The sequence below is a fragment of the Lithobates pipiens genome, unplaced genomic scaffold, assembly GCF_037356315.1.
Source record: "Lithobates pipiens isolate NorthernLeopardFrog02 unplaced genomic scaffold, aLitPip1_a1.2 Scaffold_3, whole genome shotgun sequence".
NCBI classification, from domain to species: domain Eukaryota; kingdom Metazoa; phylum Chordata; class Amphibia; order Anura; family Ranidae; genus Lithobates; species Lithobates pipiens.
The window spans coordinates 128,272,383-128,298,544 of NW_027507790.1; the positions used below are offsets into that span (position 1 = coordinate 128,272,383).

Here is a 26,162-nt window from a genome sequence, read left to right on the forward strand (position 1 = left end):
CAAAATCAAAGGAGCACCTTCAGGCTTAATAGGGGCATAAATTACGCATCCGATATTCTGACTATCCATTACATTTTTGGAGCCCCTGAAGCACCAGGACAGTGGAGACAACCATAAAACGACCATATTTTGGAAAGCAAACACTCCAAGGTATTTTCTAAGAGGCATGGTGAGCCTTTTGAAGACTTTTTGTCACAAGCTTTAGGAATTTATTTATTTTACACAAAGTTGACAATTTAATAAGATATTTCTCACATACAGGTCATACTTAGAATTACAACCAAAAACATTCTGCTACTCCTGAGTATGGCGATACCAGGTGTGTGAGACTTTCAAATTTACCTGACATTGTATTAGGTGTATCACATAAAACAACAATATAGCTTATAGCTTAGTGTTGCACCAACTATAGCAGTCCCAGTTCCTATAAGCCATGCAGCTCTACCCTACTGGTACATGGCTACCCTCAGGAATACCATGTTCACTGGCCAGAAAGTACAGGAGGCTAAAGGAAAAACAAGAGAGTCAGGATGGCAGTTGTCCACAGATGATGGCTGGGACTGGTTTCTCGCAGAAATATAGTCTGTTGGACATGTAGATGGTTCAGTTCAGACCACAGGCAGAAACATGATTAGCAAAATAGGCAAACAGACAGAAACAACAGGTCAATGGTCAATAAAACAGGCCAGGGTTAGTACAGGTAGCAGGCAGAGGCAACACTGTACTTGTGTGGCAGCGATTAGGAACACCATTGTTGGCTTACACTAGTCTGGTGACACTGGGGACTAGTGTGGCAGCACTCAGGAACACGTCTCCTGATCTCTACTGGTCTGGTGACACTGGGACTGGTGTGGTGACAATCAGACATCATCGCTGGCTTAGATTGGTGTGATAATACTGCAACTGGTGTGGTCGTTAAAAGGAACACTACTGCTGGCATACACTAGTCTGGTGACACAGACTGCTGTGGCGGTGGTCAGAAAAACTGTTGCTTGATGCACTAGTCTGGTGTGGTGCCAATCAGGAACACTGGGAACACTGATTCTATTTACACTGGTCTGGTGGTGACTGGAGAACTGTGACTGGCTGCACTATTAGGGCTTGTTCACACGTGAGATCGGGGGTGGTAAAACCTTGACAAGTCATGGTTTTACCACCTAACTGGTACCCACTTTAGCTGCAGAGGCTGGGGGTGTTCACACGATCATGACTGTGATGCCTTGCTTCGCAGCTGTGGCAGGAATTATACTCCCTGTGCAACTGTTGATCGTGATCCATTCAATAATTGGGTTCGCTTGTGCGGGGTCAAATGGGTTGAAGCAGGTGTTCAGGAGACAATACAACACCTCATTGCTGCTTGTTTAAAGCTCTCTGAAGAGCAATTCAAACATGACTGGCTTTTCAGAGAACATCGTACCTATGAACAAGTCCTTATGGTGACTCTATGACTAAGGTGGCGGCGATCAAGGATAATTTGACTTGTGTGGCGGGGACCAGGGTCAAAATGACTGGTGACAGTATGTAAAAATTAAAAAGTACTGTAGATTTATTTTTTTACTACATACTGTCACCATAGTGACACTGTACTACTCTGGGGGGTTAATTGCTTATTACAATGATGATCACTGTAAAAGCAATCACTGTAACTTTCATGAATGGCTTTCATTAACAATTCATTGTTTACTATTGTGATTGCTGTGACTGGCCACAGCTATCACATGATACAGGGCCACTGTAATTGGATGACTGTAAAAAAGAAATAATTTTAACTGTCATGAATGGCACCAATTTTTGATTCATTGCTTACTAGTGTGATTGGCCACCGCTATGACATAGTACCGGGACATTTTGGCAATTGGCCCGGTACCATGTGACCAATCACAGAGATCACAACAGTAAATGCTATCATAATAAATGGATGTCACTCAAGATCAAGGTTTACTAGAGGACATGTGATCGCTGTGAATGGTCACAGCAATCACTTGGTACCTGGGCCAATCACATTGTGGCCCAATATACATTGGCAAGGCAGAAAGTAGTTAAGGCAATTAACAAAATGTTATATTAACACAGAAAATTATGTGATAACTTTTTTAAAGTTGTATGCTTATTGTTGAACTAAGAGTCCTTTGTAGGGTAAAGGCAATAGCAATAATATTTTTGAATTAATTAGAACATTGTCCGCTATTTGAGAGAAATTTCTACACAACATTGTGTTAAAAAATAATGCCCATGAACTAAACATCACATCCATCCCATAGATCAGGGATTCCCACATTCAGGAGGATATTTCCTGACTAGGGATGAGCTCCGGTGTGTTCGAACACTCCACATGCAGAGCCTGCCAGGAAGTCGGCGCAGAGCCATGCTAATCACAGGCTGTGGGACATTTCCTGATCTCTGCAGCCGCGCAGGGCAATGTCTCACTGCCTGTGATTAGCGCAGCGCTGCGCCGACTTCCTGGCAGGATCTGCACGTGGCGTGTGCGAACACGCCGGAGCTCATCCTTATTCCTGACCTTCAACCACATATGCCAAACGTGCGGCCAGCATGCAGAAACGTTCATCTAACTTGTGTGGTGTAATGGTCTTGGTATGGTATGCAGTAATATTTTGTAACGCAATTTCGCAAAGTAATTTCACTGAAGTGGAGGGCAATAATTCTAAGCCCGTTATTCAAAGGTAAAATGGAAATAAACTCAACATAATTTTTCCTGCATTTGCAAGTATACAATAAAAAAAAAAACTGTATCTGCCTTCCAGATCCTCCAAAGCCTTGTTTACGAGATATTTTACCTCCTTACATCACCAAAGCATGTGCAAATTATCACAAAATCACAGCATACTCGTCCGTGCCGTTATCTGCAAGAGTGCATTACCATGGCAACGTTTACAACATCTCCCAAGTCTGTCCCGAGCGTCTGAAACCACACATGACTAGCATCACTACTGGGTTTGAAAATATGCAGAATTTCGGTTTCAGGTCGGCATATATTGCTCTGCTGGCTTATAGTTGCTATAGGAATGTAGTGACATTGTTATCCACATCACAGCACCAAGGCAACTAAATTTCAAACTGAGGCTCGACTATTTTGCTCTGCGCATGACTAAGATTACTAGCTGATGTCTATGCAGAACAGGAATTAGGGACGAGAAAGGGAAGGATTTTTAAAGATGGCACCAGCTTTAGCAGGAGAGGATGTACATATGCACACACAAAATATTATATATATATATATATATATATATATATATATATATAATATTATATAATTGTGTGTGCATATGTACATCCTCTCCTGTTAAAGCTGGTGCCATCTTTAAAAATATATATATATTAAAGATTTTGTTATACTTACCTGCTCTGTGCTCCCCTTTTGAACACCCGTGAGAGCGTGCTACCGAGCCAAGGCTGTGTGCATCCTTAGACACAGCGTGGCTCAGCCATGACCCCTGCTCCCTTCTCACAGGATTTGACTAACAGCAACAGGAGTCTATGGCTCTCGCTGCTCTAACAGTCTCCTGTGGGACCACTAAGGGAGCAGCACTGTTGCAGCCAGAGACAGCCCTGGGTCAGGGGGGAACAGGTATTGGAAGGCATTTTACATGACTGTACAGAATGCATTAAAAGTAAAAAAAAAAAAAAAAAAAACTTAAGTTTAGAACTTTAATTCCACTTTAAGTCTAATGATGACCTGTAAAGTACTTGTAAAGCATCCCCTCTGGACAATGTTGAGTACTGAAGCTTGTCAGTGTTTCATGGGAATGCGCAATTTTGAGGTTTGACATGTTGGGTATCCATTTACTTGGCGCAACCTCAACGTTTATAGTTTAGCTAAAAATGTGTAATAAAAATTTGCAATATGCCGCATTTGTATGCACTAAAATTAACTTTAGTGTATTTTTTTTTTACAGAGAAATTGCATTAGATAAAATGGTTGCGCTGCTATTGACAAAATTTTTTAACTACCGGTCTTTTCTCCAGAGTCTGGGCTTTCAGAAAATATCTGTTTGGGGATTTTAACAAATCTTCAGGTCTGAAATGATATTTACATGTGAAAAAACTGCTCTGGCAAAGAAAGGACCAAATAGCACTAAAAGAAAGCTCTATTTATTTCATAATATTACATAAAATGTATTTAGGTACACTAGTGTATGACCTATTGTCTAACCTGGTAATGGGGGGGGGGGGGGGGGGGGGGGGTATTACAGGCTCATACTCAAGTGATTTAAGCATACCAATCTTATACCACTACACAATTTTTTTACCATCTGTCTTGGTGTACCAATAGATTTTTGCCACTAAATATATAAAACAGAAAAAGTCGAAGGGCATTACCCATTTCCTGGACAGGGCGTTTGCAGGTGTGATGCGATGCTCGGTGTCTAAAAACTCCAGCAGTAGCTCTATTTGGTGCCACAGAGCATTTACAGAGCTTTATGGAAGATACTATGAAGGTGGCAGTATTCCCCAAGGCTGCTTTGATTTGGTATGTTATTTAATAAAGCACTCATTATGCATCTACATTTAGAAACAGAATTATCACTATTCTAAAAAGTAAAGGCATTGGGTGGATAAAACGGAAGCTGCTAAATGTTACCGTGCCAGGCTGAAACTGGTGTCATTTTGTGCTACTTATCACAACATACAATTAGCCTCAAACATCTGTGCACAAAGAGCTATGAACATTTCAAAATGTATAGTGCTCTAAGGTTTTTGACACCATTTCAATTATAGTCTACTTGTGAAGGCATGGTGGCATTAAACACTGGGTGCCTATGGTAGGCTCCAATATTTACACCTTTTTTGGCTGCTGCAGGCTATTAGCCTTTAGATCAGTCTCTTACAACCTTTTCAACACAGGAACCCTTGAAATAACTTTGCAATCTCAGGGAACCCCTACTAAAAATGACTACATCTGCAACTCGTGACACATTAATATGATGATCAGTGGGAGGAATGCTCCCTAAAAAGATCAATGGTGTCAGTGGGAACTTGTCCGAGAGGCAGAAATTGCTCATTGCTCAAGGAACCCCTAGCAACCTCTGGAGGAACCCTGGTTGAGAAACCCTGCTTTAGATGGTCCCAGAGTGGGCACAGACTAGTCTTGTTTATATGCCATGTTTTTTTTTTTGTTTTGTTTTTTAATATCAACACCACTGCAAGGTTTTCTTGATCCCCTTACGCTGGGTATTAGGATCATTGTGGTATTATCACGGTCTTAGAATAGTGTGAGGACTGGCACTCCTTGAGACAGTTGCCCAACCAGCATCCCAATCTGCTTTAATGCCTTGGATAAGCCCACTTGCAGAATATTCGTTTGTCCCCTTATTTTGACTCCCAAATCTGCCTCCAGGGTGAGATAGCACACGCTTCTGACCATACAATTGTGCCTTCCCTTTCTTAGTGTCGACCTTCTGACTCTCTCCCCCCACCTCCTGAAGAAGCGGGGCATTGAGAAGATACCTACTCATGGAAGACACTACCCATATACTAATAGTTTTCTGAGAAATTAAGTGTAATATGGTTTGGTGCCGCTAACTCTTTGGGAGTTATCTGCAGGGTTTTTTAATGTAAATATTGTATAAGTCCATATGTTTATTCATGTGATTTTATGAATGTTGTAACAATAAAAATGTACAATTTTTAAAATTGTTTGCTTATTGTTGGCACCTCAAAGTCCATCTTATTTTCTCTTATTTTTATTTGTTGGTGCCCTTGACAGTCTCTCGGTTTATCAAACTCAATTTCATTTATAGGTGGTATCTGTTTAACCCCTGCTGCATTTGTCTGGTTCCCGAAGTAAAGATACCACACTGCCAGCTCTGTTCTCATTCATTATTAAAGGAAACCTGTAACGCACCCTGTAGTGCAAACCTCTTACCTTTACAGGGCCTGACTGCTACCCAAAGGGGTTCATGTGTGATGATGATTGGACCTGGCAACAAATTACTGGAGTGTTGGAACTCACACTGAGGTGGTGAAGGTGCTTGCATGTCTAGGTGTCCACGGGGGATCCAGCAGCATAGTGGGAATGTTCTCAAGTATTGTAAAGATAAGCCCTAGTACCACAGCCTACCCGTTTTACAACTGCAGTGTTCCTCCAAACATATTACAGCTTTGCTACAGGGGATTATAGAAACTTAGTAACATTTTGTATAATAAAAGTTAATATAAAAGGAAGGCTAGAACCACCTCATAACTGCCTGGAGACCCATGAACATGGCCAGAGACATCCCAGAGATCCGGGAGAGATAGAAGACATGAGGATTTAATTTTTTTTTTTTTAATTTTCCATCAACCAGAATCTAAATTCTAAATTATTGGTGAACTGATCCATTGTTACACAAAGCACTTACTGAATACTGAAAGAAAAAAAAAGAAAAATCTTGCTGAAAAACTGGACCTTCTGTTACAGTCTATGTCAATTTTTTTTTTTTTTTTTTTATAACACAGAGGATCCCTTAAGCCGCGTATACACGGGCGGACTGTCTGACCAACTAAGTCCGTCAGACAATCCGACAGACAGTCCGTCCTACTTTTGAATGAACAGACTTGACCACACACGATGAACAGACAGTCCGTTGAAAGCTTGCGCGATGACGTGTACAGCACGTACGACGGGACTAGAAATACGACGTCCAATACACTGCAATGCAACCTTCGGCCGTGTAAATCCTTTCTGAGCATGCGCCATACTTAGTCCGTCCAACTTGCCTACTCACGAGCGGACTGTCCGCTGAAACCAAAGTTGGACGGACAATATTACAGAAATTCCGAAAGACTTAGTCCGCCAGACTGTCCGCTGAAAAAGTCCGCTGAAGCCCACACACGAGCGGACTGTCTGCTGAAATGTGTTTCAGCGGACTAAGTTGGACAGACAGTTCGCCCGTGTGTACGCGGCCTTAATCGAAACGTAATCTTTAAAGTGGTTGTAAAACTCTGTTACACCACTTACACCTACAGGTAAGCCTATAATAAGGCTTACCTGCAGTTACTCTAAATATCTCCTAAACTTGCACAGTTTAGGAGATATTCACTATATACACCGCTGCCGATGTCAATTCGTGCCGTTTCTTCAGTACCCGTGCCTTGACTGGCTGCACCCTCGCAAGAGAAGTCATTGTGGCTCTGGCCAATCACAGCGCCGGAGCCTGCGAACCTAGAAGTAACTACGGTGAAAGATGTCAGCTCTAGGAGCAGAGTGCGAGCGACACTGCAGGAGGTTTACAACCTCTTCAAAAGGATAATGTTCAGGTTTCAGGAAGCCCCCTGTTAATATTTACTCTATCTACTGCTCACGGTATAATAGCGTGAAGTGACATATGAAAATAAAAAGAATAAGGAATGTGGCATTCTTGCACATTTGACACCCAAAAATGCGCTACAGTATGCCAGAATGATTTTGAGCAATAACTGAATGAAAAGAATGATAAAATAATAACGGTTATACAAGCAACACAGACAGTAAAAACTGTAATGTTCTATCACACTCATGTGGTCAGTAGAGAAACACCCCCTCAGATTATTGGTAAGTGAAGTGTCCCTTCACTTAGGTGCCAACTGGAGAAAAGCCCATGTAAACTGCTGCCCAGTGACATGCTCCTTCATATTGGTGGTCAGCAGGAGAAGACTCCTCTTGCACTAGTGTTCATTGGGAACAAGACCCTTCCCATTGCTGCTTAGTTGGACGAATACTCTTTACATTGGTAGTCAGTGGAAAGAATGGTGTTAGTGGTAGCTTATCTGATGAGCAGAAATTTACAATTGATCAAGGAACATATGTCAAACTCTGGAGGAACCCTAGGGTTCCAAGAAACTCTGGTTGAAAAAGACTGCTCTAGCATACTATACTTTGTTGATTTTGTTTGTGCATAATAATTAAAGCTTGGAATTGCCCAGTACCATTTTTTTTTTCTTGGAATGCATTCACATGGCTGAACATACACAAACAGATGGAACAAAACACATTCGCTGACTCCTACTCAGACTGTAAAGGGGAACTCCACTAAGCAGTTCAAACAGGAGAGAGCTTTGGTGAGCTCCAGAGATGATTTCACACCCTTAAAGGATAAATCCACCTTTAAAAAATAAAAATAAATAAATGCACTTTTTTGCAGGTACAAAATGAATCAGCCAGTAACATTATGGGGTTAAAGTCTGTGATAGAGACAGACCAGACTGGTTTTATGGCTAATAGAGCCACTGACATCAACTTACGACGCCCGTTTACTAACATCCATGCTCAGCACCTTACTGAGGGTTCCAGGGTGGTGGCCTCCCTGGACATAGAGAAGGCCTTCGACACTGTAGAGTGGCCTTTTCTGTGGGAGGTCCTCCGCAAAATGGGGTTCCCTTTGGTATTTATTAAGTGGCTTCAGACGCTCTATAGGCACCCCACGTCGGCCATGAAGTTGGGGGGGGAGTCTTTCGCGGTCCTTCCCTTTGTCCAGGGGCACGAGACAGGGCTGCCCTCTTTCTCCGGCCCTATTCGCCATTGCAATGGAGCCTCTGGCGGAGGCCTTACGTACCTCCTGCGTGTTGGCTGGCTGGAGGAGAGGGTCGCCCTGTATGCGGACGACCTCCTTCTCTTCCTTAACGATGCAGACTCCTCACTCAGAGGGGCATTACAAATTCTTGACTCATTCTCCACGATCACGGGCCTTAAGGTTAACTGGTCGAAGTCGCTTCTGTTCCCCATAGACCCAGCAGCTCGCGACACTGCCCCCCCTGATTTACCCCTACAGTGGGTGGAGACCTTCAGGTACCTTGGGGTTGTGGTCTCGAGGCAGGCTTCGGACTTAGTACCCCTAAATCTATCCCCAGTGGTTCATGAGACGCGGCTGCGTCTGAAGGCATGGGAGTCACTACCCCTATCATTGCTAGGGCGGATAAACCTGATAAAAATGAAAATCCTACCGAAATTTATCTACCTACTTCGCCACTCTCCACATTGGATTCCCAAATCCTTTTTCTCCCGTCTGCATAGTCTGTTTGCCTCCTTCATCTGGGGAAACCAGTCCCCCAGGTATGGATGGTCAACAATTACGCGTCCGTCCTCCCAGGGAGGACTGGCGTGCCCTGACCTGTACAAATATTTTCTAGCCACCCAGCTGGTTACAGCAGCTTGGTGGCTCACTCCTGATAAGACAAACCCTGCCACCTTGGTTGAAGCGGCGGTGTTGGGGGTCGCTGGAGGCGTTGAAATTTTTACTCTATCGTGGCCCGAGGGCCCCGTACCCACTGACCCCCTCCATGCGCACCACGTTACGTGCATGGAGGGTAGGACTTAAAATTGAAAAATACCCTACCAATGCACTTTCTCCAGCTGCCCCCTTGTGGCGAAACCCCACCCTGGAGCAGTTTTACAAGCTGCCTGAACCCCATGCCTGGACTAAATTCAATATTAGAACAGTGGACCAGGTGATTTCTGACCAATCGCTGGCTCCACTCCCCAAGTTGATTTCTGATTTCAACGTCCCGCAGAGTTATTTATTTAGGTATCTACAACTCTCCCATGCCTTCAGGTGGCAGTTCTCCAGCTCTCCCCCCCAGGTTGTCCAATCCGCACTGGAGGGCCTCCTCAAGTCCAGCTGTGACACTAAGCCCACCTCAACACTTTACTCCCATTTGATCATGACCTCCCTCCCTACTTTGGGAAAACTTAGAGATAGGTGGGTGCGAGACATTCCCACCTTTGATAACGATGATTGGGATGACATGTGGGACTTCCCCTTCAGATCCCTGGTCTCCCTGAGAGATCGGCTGATACAGTTTAAGATGGCCCACCGAGCATATTTCACCCCATACAGACTGCACAAAATGAACCCCGCCTCCCCCCCCGGGATGTTGGCGTTGTGGGACAATACCGGGGGACTTCATTCATATTTTTTGGACCTGCCCAGCCATTGTTGACTATTGGAAGGAGATACTAGGGGTCATTACACAGGTCACCTCCATATCGCTCCCACTCTCTATAGAAACTTGCATACTGGGCCTGCTAGATCATCTAATTCCCACTGTGGCGCGGCGCACCCTAGCTGGGCTACTCCTCTTCTATGCCCGCAAGGCCATTGCGCTCAGCTGGCGTAAGCCCACTCCTCCCCCTCTCTCCCTGTGGAAAAAATTGGTGAACGAAAGTCTGCCTCTCTACAAGGACTGCTATATTAATAGAGGTTGCCCGCAAAAATATAACAAGGTCTGGTCCAGCTGGCTGGCGGATGCCTCCACGGCCTCAGACCCACAGCCTACTTAACGCTTTTTCGTTTGTTAATAAATAGGAATATGCACTAGTGGAAATGTTGTATATCTGAGTAGCGTGGTTTAGTCCTGAGTCGTCCTACTGCACATGGAGACGGCCCTCTGTGGCCGGTGAGATGCCTTGAATTCTCCGACATGTTTTGTTTGTAACGCACTGTCTTATATTGCAACTCTTTACACGTCACGCCTGTAACACTAATCGCGACCAATGTATGTGTTTTTGTTTTTGTCTGTTTTGTTTTGCTTTTGGTTGCTTGTTCACTGTCTAAATTCCAATAAACAGATTTGCAAAAAAAAAAAACATTATGGGGTTAAAAACTAAAATTAGCCCTTTAGAGTACAAAAAGAGCAAATCGCTACTGAAAATATTACTTTCACTATTGCACAGTAAAAAAATTAACCCCTTACAGTAGCGATTATTTGCTTTTTTACACTATAAAGGGCTATTTTTTTTTTTTTTTTTTAATCCCATTGTGTTAGTAAATGTCTTAGGCCTGGTTCACACCTGTGTGTTTTTTGGCGCTTTTTGCAGAAACACTACAGTTCATTTAACATTCACATTTATGCTTTTTTCAGCTGCTGCGTATTTGGAAAGGGTCAAGGACTTTTTTCAACGCAAAACTGTGCTTTTTTTGGTTCAATATACTTCAATGGAGAAGCTGCAGAAAAGCATGCAATGTATTTTTGCAACAATGTGTTTTTTTTTAATCTGCACAACAACAAATTGGCCAAAAAAAAAAGGCATACAAAAATGCAAAAACACAAATCACAGCAAAATCGAAAAACGCACAGCAAAACACACTGCAGAAACAGATCAAAAGCAAACGGCATAGGTGTGTACCGAGCCTTACGCTGGCCACACGGATCAATTTTCAGACGAGAACATTCATACAAAAAAATCTTTGTACATTCGCTGAATGAAAGCAAGTTGTTTAAAATTTTCACTTGCTTTTAATATTCTGTTTTAAAACAACATTTCTAAATGAAAACCACTGTCACCACTAGCAATACACTGTCTGAAAATTCCTTTGACCAAGAAATTTTCTATTATTTCTAAATGTACCCATCACTGTGGTTGGGGAAAAAAAAAACAAAAAAAAAAAAAAAAACACGTCGATTTGACCCCACTAATGATTGGAAAATCGAATGAATGTTCTTAACCACTTCAATACAGGGCACTTAAACACCTTCCTGCCCAGACCAATTTTCAGCTTTCAGCGCTGTCGCAATTTGAATGACAATTGCGCAGTCATGCTACACTGTACCCAAACCAAATTTTTATCATTTTTTTTAAATAGAGCTTTTTGGTGTTATTTGATCACCTCTGGGATTTTTTTTTTCTGCTAAACAAATAAAAGACCGAAACTTTAGGGGGAAAAGAAAAAAAAAAAAGAAAAAAAGTTTTTTGTTTCCATTACAAAACTTTGTACTGACGGGCGTCACTGATGATAGGTGGCACAGATGGGCACTGACAGAGAAACTGATGTACACTAATTGATGGTACGGATGAATGCCAATCAGTGACAAATAATAACGCATGCCAATCAGTGATGCCCATTGTGGGCAGATTGGCATCCCTGGTGGTCTAGGGTGGCATACCTGGTGGCGACATCCCTGGTGGTCCAGTGTGGGCATCCTTTGAGGGGGGGGGGGGCTGTGCACAGAAACGGCCCCTCCCCGTCAGAGGAGCAGACAATCGGCTCTCCTCTACTAGAGAGTAACAGACGCGAGTGAGGAAAACCCGATCAACATCACTTCCTATTTACACCGTGAACAACCATGATTGGAAACGGCTGATCACGTGGTAAAGTGTCTCCATCAGAGACTCTTGACCTAGATCAGTATTGACACAGACTGCCACACCGCAACAACGATCGGCGCTCAGCACCTTTTTTGAAAGAAGACATTGTTTTTGTATGGCCAGCATATAATATTACAGATCTGTTTGAAAATCTGCAAAAACAATTATTTTAAATAAAAAAAATTTGATCTGAGTCTGATGATCTTTACCAGATTCAACCTCTAACAGTATAATACAGTATATCTTTTCTGTCCGTTATTCTCAGAGTGGATTCAAGATTTTAATCCCTAACCATACAGTTGGTTATTTAAAATTTACCACTGCATATAGAGATATTTAAGAATAAATTAACTTTTTTTTTTAAACTTTACATATTAACTTAATTATACACTACACTTTTTCTAAGGCTATTAACTGATTAATCTAAACAATAAATTGGCCAAAGAATTGATTATGAAAATAATAGTTAGTTGCAGCCCTAGCACCCATGATTAGCAGGGTGCAATGCTGTCAGACTGCAGACTGAACAGCAAAGGCTGTTGGTACTTGTTCATCCACAGAACTCTGAATAAATGATGCAAATATGCGGGCGGAGGGAGGGGGGTAAGAGATCAGACAGGAGCTGCCGGAGCGGTAACCATGTTAAAAGTTCCACCCTAAAAAACGGACGAAACATGCAACATGTTACCAAAGGTGAACTTATCCTTTAACCTTATTCTGAAATCTTTAGCCAAGCAACCCAATATTACATAACATGAATCAGAAAGCAAAGAATTAATGTGGAGTTCCACCCAAAAGTGAACACTGAAACCTTTATTAGTATCTATACAGGGCAATGTATAACAAGCAGAGGTACTCTTGTTGTGAATGGAGTGGGGAAGGGTTAGACTTTCTGCCAGGATATAAATGCTGTGTCTTTTTTAGCAGATTTGTCCCCATAGATTTTTCATCTGTTTTTGTCTTGGCCAAAATCAATCACAGACAGTGAGGAATAATCCCCATCAAGTGGGCTCGTACAGCTTACATGATTATAGTGACAAGAAAGATTGAATAAGCATAGTGGGTATACCCTTCTACATACTAAATGTTACCCCAAAAATACAGGGTAGGCATCGAAAACCTCAAAAATACCATGACAACAGGGTTTTCCAAAGTTTGGTACATATCAGTAGAATTTTTTTTTCTGCTGCAGTTAAGGCTTACAGGTCATGTATACCACTAGCATATAACTGGTCAGTGAATAAAGAAGATTAACAAACTTATCGCTGTCATTCTGCTCTGTCCCTCACAGCAGCATGTGCACTATAGCACAGCTGACTGGCTCCAGGTGCTGTTTTTCCTACTCAGTTTAGACGAGTAGTGTCCAATCTATTCACCTTCCTGGGCCACAATGGAAGAAGAGGAATTGTCTTGGGCCGCATTTGCTCAGGCATGGCAGCCCATTCATTTGAATGAGCTGCTGTGCCTGCGTTTCAAGCAGGAAAAAAGGTTCCTGCACCATTTTTGGACTGTAGAGGCCAGGAAAATAGACGGTGCTTTTCTAGCATGCAATTTACTGTCGGTCCCATACCAGAAAATGCAGGAAGAACGGATTCTCACATCCGCAACCACCCTTAGTAGCGTGAACCTAGCCTAAATTCACAGACAATTGTAAATCTGTGATTTTTACATCTGTCTGAATATCCATTACAGACATGCAGACTGCATGTTCATCAGTGACATTCATGGACAAATTGAAAAATCGGATTTTTCAAACTGTCCTTAACATAAATGACAGTTGGCAACCTTGGTATTTATGGTGTGAGGAGGTTGCGGACAGGGGGCTTCAGGGGGAGCACAGCCCACATCTAAACCCCTCTCTCCCCTTCCTGATACACCCAAGTGCCATTAACTTGCCAGGGGATTTTTGTAGAATCTCTGTTTTTACAAAAAGGGCACCCCCGGCATCCCTTTAGCTGTTCTCATTACTGCACTCTGAGCCATGGTGACTTCTATGCAAATAGGTATACACGGAATCCCCTGCAACCCTCCATAAATGCTAGCCACTGTGTTTTCTCTGCTTGCATAGGGTTCTTGCAGACTTGCCCAAGGATGCGGGTTGGACACCCCTGGTTTAGACGCTACTGTTCAGTAGATTACAAAAAGACTGATATTACCGTATTTTTCGGACTATAAGGCACACCGGATTATAAGGCGCACTAGCAACGACCGGCTGATAAAATGGATATTTCCATATATAAGGCGCATCGGACTATAAGGCGCACCGGATTATAAGGCGCACTAGCAACGACCGGCTGATAAAATGGATATTTCCATATATATAAGGCGCATCGGACTATAAGGCGCACGGTCGATTTTGTGAGAAAATTTAGGCTTTTACGTGCGCCTTATAGTCCGAAGGTTAACGTCAAGAGACTTGATCTGTGACTCCATGCGCGCCCATCTGACAGATACTGTTAACAAAGAACTCCAGCGATGTCAACAGGTCATATATAAGGCGCACCGGATTATAAGGCGCACGGTCGTTTTTGGGAGAAAATTTAGGCTTTTACGTGCGCCTTATAGTCCGAAAAATACGGTAGATCAAATCAAGTACTTGCAGTGCTTGCATAAAAAATATGTATTTATAATTGTAGAGCTGCACTAATTTGTGTCTTTCAAGTCTACCTGAAGCCCAACTTTAAAAGCAGCCCTATACTGAAAAAAAATGAAGTTTATTTTATTTTTAAGCAAGTATAAAATTGATGAATACCAAAAATTGTACCCAGACATTTAATCTTTGCTCCCTGACACAGCTGGTCACATGACTAATGTTGTTCCCTCAACAACATTCTCTGGCAAGATCAGTCAATGGCTGCAACATGTTTAGACCTGGGAACTCTAGCACAGATCTTGTCAGGAGATATATTAAAAAATATTTTCATTTCATTATTTTCAAAAACTTTACTTTTGACATTTTGAAGTTGTTACAATTTCAAAATCACATTCAAGACTGTCAGCTACAGAAGTGTGGTATTGGCAGCATTTGTTAAAATATTGATCAGTGTTGTCACAAACAAGAAGAAAAAAAAACAATAAATAAAAGAAAAACCACCAAAAAGGTCTGGTGGATCATTCCAGTCTAGAGGTCATGACCAGGGGAGATCATGGGAGTAACCCCCTCCCTCCTTGTGGCTTTGAAGAAGTCCTCCAGTGCCGCACCACCCAACAGGTTAAACAAAAATTAAAAAGAAAAGAAAAATAAAGGGGCAGGAGATGAATTTGTATGCTAAAATGCATATGTTTGGAGTGGACTGACCCTTTAATTAAACAAAAGAAGTGCTCAATAAATGTGAGTTCCAGGCTCAGTAATGTCAGTAACTTCTGAGGCAAATATTAAATTATTTTTATCTTTTCTGCACAGGTCTGTATGCATAAGGGTCCATTCACACCTAGGCGATTTGAACCACGGATGAAATCTGCACGATTCCAGAATCAATATTTCTGAATGGCACCTCAATTACGGTGCAATTTTGGCGCAATTGTCAAGCAACAAAACGCTAAAAAATCGTGTCAAAAATTGCAACACCAAGCGGTCCTGGCTCTGTACCAAGATTTGCTACATGAGCTTCTTTGGAGCGTTTTTGGTGCGGATGGAGGAGCATTCAAGGAATGGTGCAGCTCCAAAAACGCTCCACAAAATGCGCTGCAGCAGCTGTCATTGCGTTACGCTCAGGAGTGACTGGAGCCTTATTCTAAGAGAGGAGAACGCCCTCACTGAGGCACCTCCAAAATTAGATTTATAAAAAAGAAAGTACTTTTATGTAATATTACATTGACAAAAGAAAAAAAAAACAATCTAAAAAAATCTATCAGATTAAAGCAGGCGACGTCAATTTGAGTGCTGATTTTATTACTAAGAATTTATATACAGTATAATGAAGCATTAAACGAAATGCTGCACCAACCTCTCCTTCTGCAGGCTGGGACTGCAATGCCTGGCGCATTCGGAATAGGTCTTTTTCAATTTGCTGAATTCTTGCTACTCTCAGCTGCAGATTAGAAAAAAATAAATAAATTCAGTAACTACTTGTATAATTACATACATGCAAAACACCGTGTCATTTGGTAGAACAACCCACAAGCGTGGGAGAAGTTTGCAAAGGCAAGCACATTTACGGGTATTCCAGAATAGAAACAGCATTCAAAGTGTTGAGACAACCATACTATTTGCCTGCAGACACTAATAAATGCTTCCAGTTGGATTAACGCTGAACTGGGGGCTAAATCACAAGGGCCATCCTCACAAAAAGCCTCACGAAGGGCAACCAAACTGATAAGAGGCATGGAGGAGATCAGCTATGAGGAAAGATTAGAGGAACTGAATTCATTCATTTGAAAAGAGGAAATTAAGGGGGGATAAGATCAACATGTACAAATGAATAAGGGGCCCATAAACTGAACTTAGTGTTGAGTTTTTCACTTTAAGGTCATCACAGAGGACAAGGGGGCACGCTTTATATCTGGAGAAAAAGCGATTTAATCTCCAATATACAGAAAGGTTTCTTCATAGTAAGAGCTGTGAGAATGTGGAATAGACTCCCTCAAGAGGTGGTTCTGTCCAGCTCAGTAGAATTAAAAAAGCCTGGATTCTTTACTAAATGTATATAATATAACTGGATACTAATATTTATAAGTAAAGGTGATCCAGGGAATATCAGATCGTTTCCTGAGGGATCAGGAAGGATTTTTTTGCCCTGCTGGAGCAAATTGGATCGTTGTTTTGAATTGTTTTTTTTTTTTGCCTTCTTTTAGATCAACTGTGGTTATAGGATTGGATAAATTCTTTCCCTTTTATTGGTTGAACTAGATGGGCTTTGTTTTTCTCAATCAGCCTATTGTAAACTATTGTTCCCATGACACATTTTCCATTTTCTACTGTATCAATAAGCAAAATCAATGTGGTGAGTGCATACACAGATTTCAGGGTCAATATTTGGACTATATTAAGGATACTGCTGTGGGAACACCAGAGTAGGATAGCAATTGTGAAAAGTGTATTGCGTTTCAGACTGTTAATTTTTACCTCCTTAAGAGGTTGACTTACGAAAAATGGAGTGCAAAATATGGTGCAGCTGTGCATGGTAGCCAATCGGCCTCTAACTTCAGCTTGTTTAATTAAGCTTTGAGGGAAAAAAACCAAACAAAAAAAAAAACCTGGAAGCGGATTGGTTTCTATGCAGAGCTGCACCAGATTTAGCATTCTCCCATTTTAGTAAATCAACCTCTAAGACCCCATGGACACCATTAGATTTTCTGCAGATTTAGGTCTTCAGACTTACCAAAACCATATAATATGAGGCCAAACCTTAAGAGTTTCGATTTGTATGCAATCAGGCAGGCCCTTGCACTACATGGTTTTGGTAAATCTGAAGACAAAAAGCTGCAGAAAATCCAAGTGTCTATGAGGTCCAATGCTGGCTATACACTATATGAAAAATGGGCCGATATTCGGCCATTAGACCGTTCGTTTGTTTTTTTCAGTCAGTTAATGGGCACAAAAATCGATAATCGTTTGGACGTTCTTGAGCCGAAAAAACGAAGGACGAGTTTGGAAATTTTCTGCTGAACGATAAATTGAAAGATTAATGTGTTTCCCATCCAACCTGTCTGCACTGGGTATATGTAAAAAAAAAAAAAAAATTTATTTATGTCCACTAAACGATTTATCAGTCATTACATGATGGCACCATCGTTTGTTTCGCGGCTGAACGTTCGTTTTTCAAAATTTGGGTTTGCCCGATTTTTCATATAGTGTATGGCCAGCATAAGCGTCTGTGAATTATAAGTGGTACTATTACAGCAGTCAACCCAAACTCTGTGGACTAGGCTGCCTATTAAACTCTTTTTATAAGTACAGCTCCTACTACTATATCTAATCATCACATTACACTACAATAAATCCCTGCCAGAAAATGCAGCTAAATATTGACTAATTGTGAACAAAAAAATATTTCTGCTGTGCAGGCTAAAACTGACTCAAGTTTTTCTGCCTTCCAGGATAAAACTAGGCCTGTGGGTCGCTCACACAATTTTTTTTTATTTAATATTTTGTGATACCTGTGCACGCTTTTCCATATCTTGACAGGTTCCCAGTTGCTCTTCCATTGCAGCTCTGATCTGCCTGGCCTCAAACTCCAACTGTCTTCTGGTCATGTCAGTTTGAAGCGAGAACTAAAGGCAACAAAGATAAAAATGCATCAGAATACAGCAACATTCACATTAGTTTAATACATATGTAAATAAAGCTGGACAGGTATTCAGAATGTTTACAAAATGGTTCTACGTGAATTCTACAAAGCAAGGGTTGTTTTTTTTTTTTTTTTTTAAGAGCTTTCCTTTAATGCAGCTGACACTCACATTTTCAGTAAGTGGTAGGCTATCGATCCTTTTGGTGAGATTCTGAAGCTGGGCATAGTACCAGTCTTTTTCTTTCTCCTCTTTTTCAAGCTCTGCAATAAGTAGGGACCTAAATATAAGAAGAAAATAAATATGTAATGAATAACCAGAACAATATAACCCACATCATACAAATTCCAGGAAATGTTTTATTATCAATTAGTGAGTCAATGAGATTTCAGACTATTTCAGACTCCGAATAAAATTGTTGTGTGTAAGCAATTAAGTTAAAGGATGTGCCGGAACTGCTCACATATGCATTTTCATACATTACACAGCATGAGCGGAAGCTTTAAGCATAACTATGGTCAAAATGTAAAATCATATATCAATTTCCACATTGAATTTCAATTACTTCTAGCCTATCATTTGGAAGTTTGTAAAAATTATTTTGGGACGATCCCCACACATTTATTTTTTTGAATTCTGTGCTCACTATACCCTGTGAGTAGGCGCCGTGTCACACATTTCACAGAGCATGCCGCCTGAACTACAGAGCTGCTGAGCTGAGGAGTTTCAGGAGACAGAGTCAGTATGGGACTCACTACTGATGGGCAGCAAGGTAACATGGGATATGTAGGTCTTAGAAATTGAAACCAAACAGCAGAGGAGAAGCTGCAAAGCACGCAAGCAGCATCTTTGAGGCGGTGTGGAAGCGCTGTATACAGTGCTCCCACACTGCCCCTGTCCATTGGAATTATTGGGCAGTGCCTGAAAAGCGTCACAACACAGACACCATTAATCCCTTCTTCGGCCACTAGCGGGGGTTAAAAGCACCCTAGTGGGCAAAAAGCACCACTAAAACAACAGTAAAGTGCTTTACCGCTAAGGGACCTGCCGCCCTAATGTTAAATTACCCCAAGGGTCCATGCATACTGGCTTAAAAAAAATGCTGATTTGCATTTTGCCTGTAGAAGCAGCTGAATGTTATTCTATGTGTCCATGCACATTAGGATGTTTAGAGGCATTTTTAAGCTCAACATTTAGAAGAAAAACATTTTTCTGGTTTACATTCTTGATTGGAATTTTCTTGAAGAAAAAACGCTAAATACTCCTAAATGCACCTAAACATGTGTACATGAAAACAAGTACTCTGGTGAGTAGCTGTAACCCACGTTGTTCAATGTACAATTGCAATCCTACAACTCAGGGGATAAAAAAAAAAAAAAGGTACACATATGCACACAGTCAACCTGTTGGGATGAATTTTCTCTGTAATATCTCTCCAGAATAGATATATCCAGTTAAAAATTGTATGCGAAAAAGTAAATAAATAAGTACAATTTTGAAACTTGTTAAATGCCGGATGTAAAACGTGTGCTAAAAAAACCTCTGATTTTCAACCACTCTGCTGCCCGTACAGTTGTCAGCATCCTTATTATTTGAATAGTGCTTAAAGTGTCACTACACCCACATGAAAAAATACTATCAATAAATGGTGTATTACATGCTGTTCATACTCACTCGTGTAAAACCTGGTTGATCCTGCTGCTCTGTATCTCCACCTTGTATTTATGACCCCTGTTCAGCTGGGATTTTTGCAGCTGTAGTTGTAACTCTGCCCATGCTCAGTTTTCAGTGAGTTGCTATGTCAAGCATTTCCTCCCTATCACATCTGAGCAGCCCATATGACTAGACACACATGTGTGGGTGTATACACAGTAGTAAATGACAGCCCACTCCCTCCATTCTCCTCCATGTCCACTGACCAGCTAAACACAAAGTGGGCAAGATATTACATCTTGATTGATGGTGGCTTCAGCTCCCTCTTGTTTTATTCTAAGACACAGGCTGGAAGGGCGTAGCACAACCTGTGACGTAAATATCCAGCCAACACTTATTACCAAAAAATAATAAAGATGTGATTGCAAATATATATTTGTATGACAATTTAAAACTGTTTTTTGATATTTATTTTCACTCAGTCTTCCAAAGGCTGTTTTTGTTTTGAATATATGACCAGCAGAAGAGGACTAGAGGCTCCTCCTGTATGTTTCCCTGCAGACAGGCTGCAAAAGAGCTGGATCCTGCGACAGCTGTATATCGATTAGGAAAAAGGTATTTCTATTGTTTTATTAAAATAATTACAGTACCATCATCCACATACAGAAAGAGAAGGGAGAATGTAAATGTCTGCTTAGTATCACCTTTAATCTGTGAAAAAGAAAAGTTATCAAGTCCTCACGATTCCTGTACAACTCCCTTTCTACAAGCCACCTAGAGTGTTTAAAACACATGGTGAGCCAGCATAGCTCAGAATTAGTAGAGTAGAGGCTGCAGCTGCAAAAAGCAGCAAAGTGTATCATGTACTTGTATGAAGACGTAGCCTGTGCTCTTCGTATTGCTTTCTGCGTGTGAAATCTCCAGGGTTTCTCTGTCAGCACCTCTGCTTTCCGATTAAAAACTGACCACATTAAGCAGAATACACTGTGGTCAGTTCTTTGGCTATGTTTTAAACTTGACCTGCTCTCCTGCAATGCTCAAACTTGGCCTGACGCATACACCCCCCCTCCACCCACCCCCCCCCCCCCCGTACAGCCTTTCACACGGAAGCTCCGAGTATTGTTGTTTCTCCAACCCCAATATCTTAAAGTCGTTGTAAACCCATTACAACCACTTTAACCTACAGGTAAGCCAAGATTAACCTGTAGGTGCAAGAAATATCTCCCAAACCTAAAAGGTTTAGGAGATATTTACAGGAATAGTGGTACCAATGTTTCTAACAGCGATTATGCCACCAGCGCACGTGTGCGGGAGTACTGTCATCGCGGCTCCGGCCAGTCACAGCGCCGGAGCCACGACACACTCCGGGATAGATGGCGGCGGCGGAGGAGGAGGTGAACAAGGGCTGATGCGGGAGCTTCGATCTCAGGTAATTCATAATGAGCTAGTATGCTATGCATACTTGCTCATTATGCCTTTGCCTTGCAGGGTGTATTTTTTTTTAAAGAGGCTTTACTCTTTAACCACTTTCAGACCGGACCATTTTGCTGGTAAATGACCAGAGGTCTTTTTACAATTTGGCACTGCGCTGCTTTAACTGGTAATTGCGCGGTCATGCAATGTTGTACCCAAACAAAATTTGCGTCCTTTTCTTCCCACAAATAGAGCTTTCTTTTGATGGTATTTGATTGCCTCTGCGATTTTTATTTTTTGCGATATAAATGGAAAAAGACCGCAAATTTTGAAAAAAAATGATATTTTCTACTTTTTGTTATTAGAAAAATCCAATAAATTCAATTTTAGTCATACATTTAGGCCAAAATGTATTCAGCCACATGTCTTTGGTAAAAAAAAAGTCAATAATTGTATATTTATTGGTTTGCGCAAAAGTTGTCACATCTACAAACTAAGGTACGTTTTCTGGAATTTACGCAGCTTTTAGTTTACGACTGCCTATCTCAGTTCTTGAGGTGCTAAAATGGCAGGGCAGTACAAAACCCCCCCAAATGACCCCATTTTGGAAAGTAGACCCCCTAAGGAAATTGATAAGTGGCATGTTGAGCCCATCGAATATTTAATTTTTTTGCCTCAAGCGATTGAATAATGACAAAAAAATATTTTTTTTTTTTTTTTTTTTTTTTACACAAAGTTGTCACTAAATGATATATTGCTCACACATGCTATGGGCATATGTGAAATGACACCCCAAAATAAATTCTGCTGCTTCTCCTGAGTACGGGGATACCACATATGTGGGACTTTTTGGGAGCCTAGCCACGTACGGGACCCCGAAAACCAAGAACCGCCTTCAGGTTTTCTAAGGGCGTAAATATTTGACTTCACTCCTCACTACCTATTACAGTTTTGAAGGCCATAAAATGCCAAGATGGCACAAAACCCCCACAAATGACCCCATTTTAGAAAGTAGACACCCCAAGCTATTTGCTGAGAGGCATGTTGAGTCCATGGAATATTTTATATTTTGCCACAAGTTGCGGGAAAATTACAAACTTTTTTTTTTTTTTTTTTTTTCACAAAGTTGTCACTAAATGATATATTGCTCACGCATGCCATGGGCATATGTGAAATGACACCCCAAAATAAATTCTGCTGCTTCTCCTGAGTACGGGGATACCACATATGTGGGACTTTTTGGGAGCCTAGCCGCGTACGGGGCCCCGAAAACCAAGCACCGCCTTCAGGCTTTCTAAGGGCGTTACAGTTTTGAAGGCCATAAAATGCCAAGATGGCACAAACCCCCCCCAAATGACCCCATTTTGGAAAGTAGACACCCCTAAATTTAGGGGTACACTAGTGAGACTAGGTAATAAATGGCGGGTGCCCTGAAACTATAAAAAAAATAACTAACCAACCAGCGTCACCTGTAACAGTTATATGGTGATCACTGGTGAAAGGGTTAACTAGGGGGCAATCAGGGGGCTTTATGCGGTAGTATATGGGGGTCCCTGGCGCTATAAAAAGCTGCGGCGAACCTAAATACCTACCTGCCTAACTAGCGTCACCTGTGACACTAATACAGTGATCAGAAAAACGATCGCTTATTAGGCTGGGTTCACACTGGAGCGATGTGGGAACGCCACGAATGCGCGGCGGGTTCCCGCATCACATGCCTCCCGGCGGCAGTTCACACTGCCCTATGCGAACTGCTGGGAGTGTCAGTGAAATGTTAATGACACCCCCAGATCAGTTCGCATATCGCAGTGCGATCTGCAAACTCGGATCGCATGGTGTGAACACCCATGCGATCCGATTCTGCTGCGGACCAAAAAAAGGGTCCCGTGCGAGTTTGCGGCGGGTGCGACACGAATTCAGCCATACTATCTGTATGGCTGAACTCGAATCGCACAGAGATCGGATGTGATTTGCACTGCAGTGCGGTGCGAATCACATCCGTTCTCATAAACCGCTGCAATGTGAACCCAGCCTTAGTGACACTGGCGACGGGGGGTGATCACGGGGTTAAACCTTTATTGGGGGGGTTAGGGGGTACCTTAGAACTAAAGGGGGCTAACCCTAACTGCCCTAACAGTTATTACAGTCACAAATGACACCCGCCGGGTGATCAGGGGGTTAAACCTTTATTAGGTAATAAATGGCGGGTGCCCTGAAACTATAAAAAAATAACTAACCAACCAGCGTCACCTGTAACAGTTATATGGTGATCACTGGTGAAAGGGTTAACTAGGGGGCAATCAGGGGGCTTTATGCGGTAGTATATGGGGGTCCCTGGCGCTATAAAAAGTTGCGGCAAACCTAAATACCTACCTGCCTAACTAGCGTCACCTGTGACACTAATACAGCGATCAGAAAAATGATCGCTTATTAGGCTGGGGTCACACTGGAGCGATGCGGGAACGCCACGAATCCGCGGCGGGTTCCCGCATCGCATGCCTCCCGGCGGCAGTTCACACTGCCCTATGCGAACTGCTGGGAGTGTCAGTGAAATGTTACTGACACCCCCAGATCAGTTCGCATATCGCAGTGCGATCTGCAAACTCGGATCGCATGGTGTGAACACCCATGCGATCCGATTCTGCTGCGGGCCAAAAAAAGGGTCCCGTGCGAATTTGCGGCGGGTGTGGCGGGTGCGGCGAATGGCTGAACTCGAATCGCACAGAGATCGGATGTGATTTGCACTGCAGTGCGGGGCGAATCACATTCGTTCTCATAAACCGCTGCAATGTGAACCCAGCCTTAGTGACACTGGCGACGGGGGGTGATCACGGGGTTAAACCTTTATTGGGGGGGTTAGGGGGGCACATTAGAACTAAAGGGGGCTAACCCTAACTGCCCTAACAGTTATTACAGTCACAAATGACACCAATGCAAAAAAAAAAAAAAAAAGCAATTGGTGTCACTGTGACTGGGGGGGCAGGGGTAATTGGGGGGGTGATCGGGGGGTAAAGGGGGGGTGTGAGTGTGCCTGGCATGTTCTACTGTATGTGTGGTGTGTTGGTGCAACTCACCGAACCTCTCTCCTCGGTGCCGGAACGAAAAATACCGACACGGAGGAGAGAATACATCACTTCCTCTCCTGTGTTTACATTACAGGAGAGGAAGTGATGTCACGGAGGATTTCCATTCGTCGAGAGCGATCGCGAGGGGGTGGCCATGAATGAATGGCCGCCCCCTCATCCCGGATCGCTCTCGAAGGAATGCCGACCGCCGCAGGCACCGGGGGGGGGGGCCCGATCGGGCCCCCCACCCGCGGGCAGGCAGGGACTTATATATACGCCCATATGCCTGCCCGTGCCATTCTGCCGACGTATATCGTCGTGCGGCGGTCGGCAAGTGGTTAAGCAACTGAGCTCACTCATTAAAAAGACACCCTGCGAGCAGAAGTAATAGCCACCAAGAAGGCCACCTTCTGTGATGGCGTGAGCAGGGGAAGTTCTCAAATATTTTCAAAGGGAGGCTTCTGTAGAACCGAAAGTACAAGATTCAAGTCCCACGGTGGCAAGGGAGATTGCATCAGTGGAACCACATGTCGCACTCCATGAATGAAGGTACGCACCAGAGAATGCAAAGCCAGGGAGCATTGAAAAAATTGCACCTGGCCCTTGACGGTACTCAAGGCCAAAATTCTTTTCAACTCTCCTTTCAAAATCAGAGTGACCGAAAAGGAACTTGGGTGAAACCTCGCTGACTCACACAAAGAAATGTATGCTTTCCAACGTCCGACAATATACCTTCCTGGAAAAAGACTTTCTAGCTTTGTGCAGTGTCGAAATCACAGATGCAGATAAGCCCTTATCCTTCAAAACCTGGTTTTCAATAGCCAGGCCGTTAAAGCCAGCAATGCAAAACAGGGTGGAAGATCGGCCCTTGGGATAGCAGATCCTCCCTGAGAGGCAGCCGCCAGGGGGCATCTGTGACCAGACGCACCAGGTCGGCAAAACAAGGCCGACTAGGCCAGTCTGGGGGCACTGACTAGAATTCCTTTGGCCTTGATGCTGCGCAACAGCCTCTTGAGAGGAGGAAAGGCATAGATCAGACAATTAAAAAAATAAATCTGCGCTGAAAAACGTATACCATAAATAGTGCTAAATTATATCATTACCACCATAACACAAACTTATTTTCCACCTTTTCCACCTTATTTTCCAAACTGGCTCTCCTCATTCTCCTGCTTTTATAATATTTTTGGACTATTCACGTTTTACTTTTTATTACTGTTTTTCATTATTTTTGTGTTTACATCAATAATTTGTACACAAGGTAGAAAATAAGTTTGTGTTATGGTGGTAATGATATAATTTAGCACTATTTATGGTATAAGTCTTTCAGGGCAACTTTCTTTTTTTAATTGCTTTATATTGTGTGTATCTCACATTAAGTTGCAGCAGGAATTTCTAATATACTTTTTTCACGGATATTCTTCTATTTTTTATGGACAGCGCTGTTTTTTCCAATTTTTTCATAAAATACTGGGCCCACGGAGTGACCAGAGCGTCCGAGGCTTCCGCCAGAGGGTCCCGAGACCTGGCCACAAACCTCTGTACCTTCCTGTTGATTCAGGATGCCATCAGATCTACCTCTGGAGATCCCCAGCGTAGACAGATCTGTTGACGACTGAGGTAATCTGCCTGCCAGTTGTCCACCCCCCGAATGTGAACGGCGGAGGTGGCCGGAACGAAATGCTCTGCCCACAGTAGAATGCCGGCTGCTTCCAGGCCAGCTAACACACTCCTTGTTCCAT

The 26,162-nt window shown here is 42.6% G+C and overlaps 1 protein-coding gene across 7 annotated transcripts in view; it reads right to left on the reverse strand.

The window, feature by feature from the left end:
- APC (APC regulator of Wnt signaling pathway) overlaps positions 1–26,162 on the reverse strand; it is a 208,352-nt gene that overhangs the window by 50,893 nt on the left and 131,297 nt on the right. For all 7 annotated transcript variants that reach the window (XM_077462284.1, XM_077462285.1, XM_077462286.1 and 4 more), the window contains 3 exons: positions 18,461–18,569; positions 18,161–18,274; positions 16,009–16,092 (listed from right to left, as the gene is read on the reverse strand). In XM_077462284.1, coding sequence (XP_077318410.1) covers positions 16,009–16,092; positions 18,161–18,274; positions 18,461–18,569 — 307 coding nt within the window. The remainder of the gene's footprint in view (positions 1–16,008; positions 16,093–18,160; positions 18,275–18,460; positions 18,570–26,162) is intronic.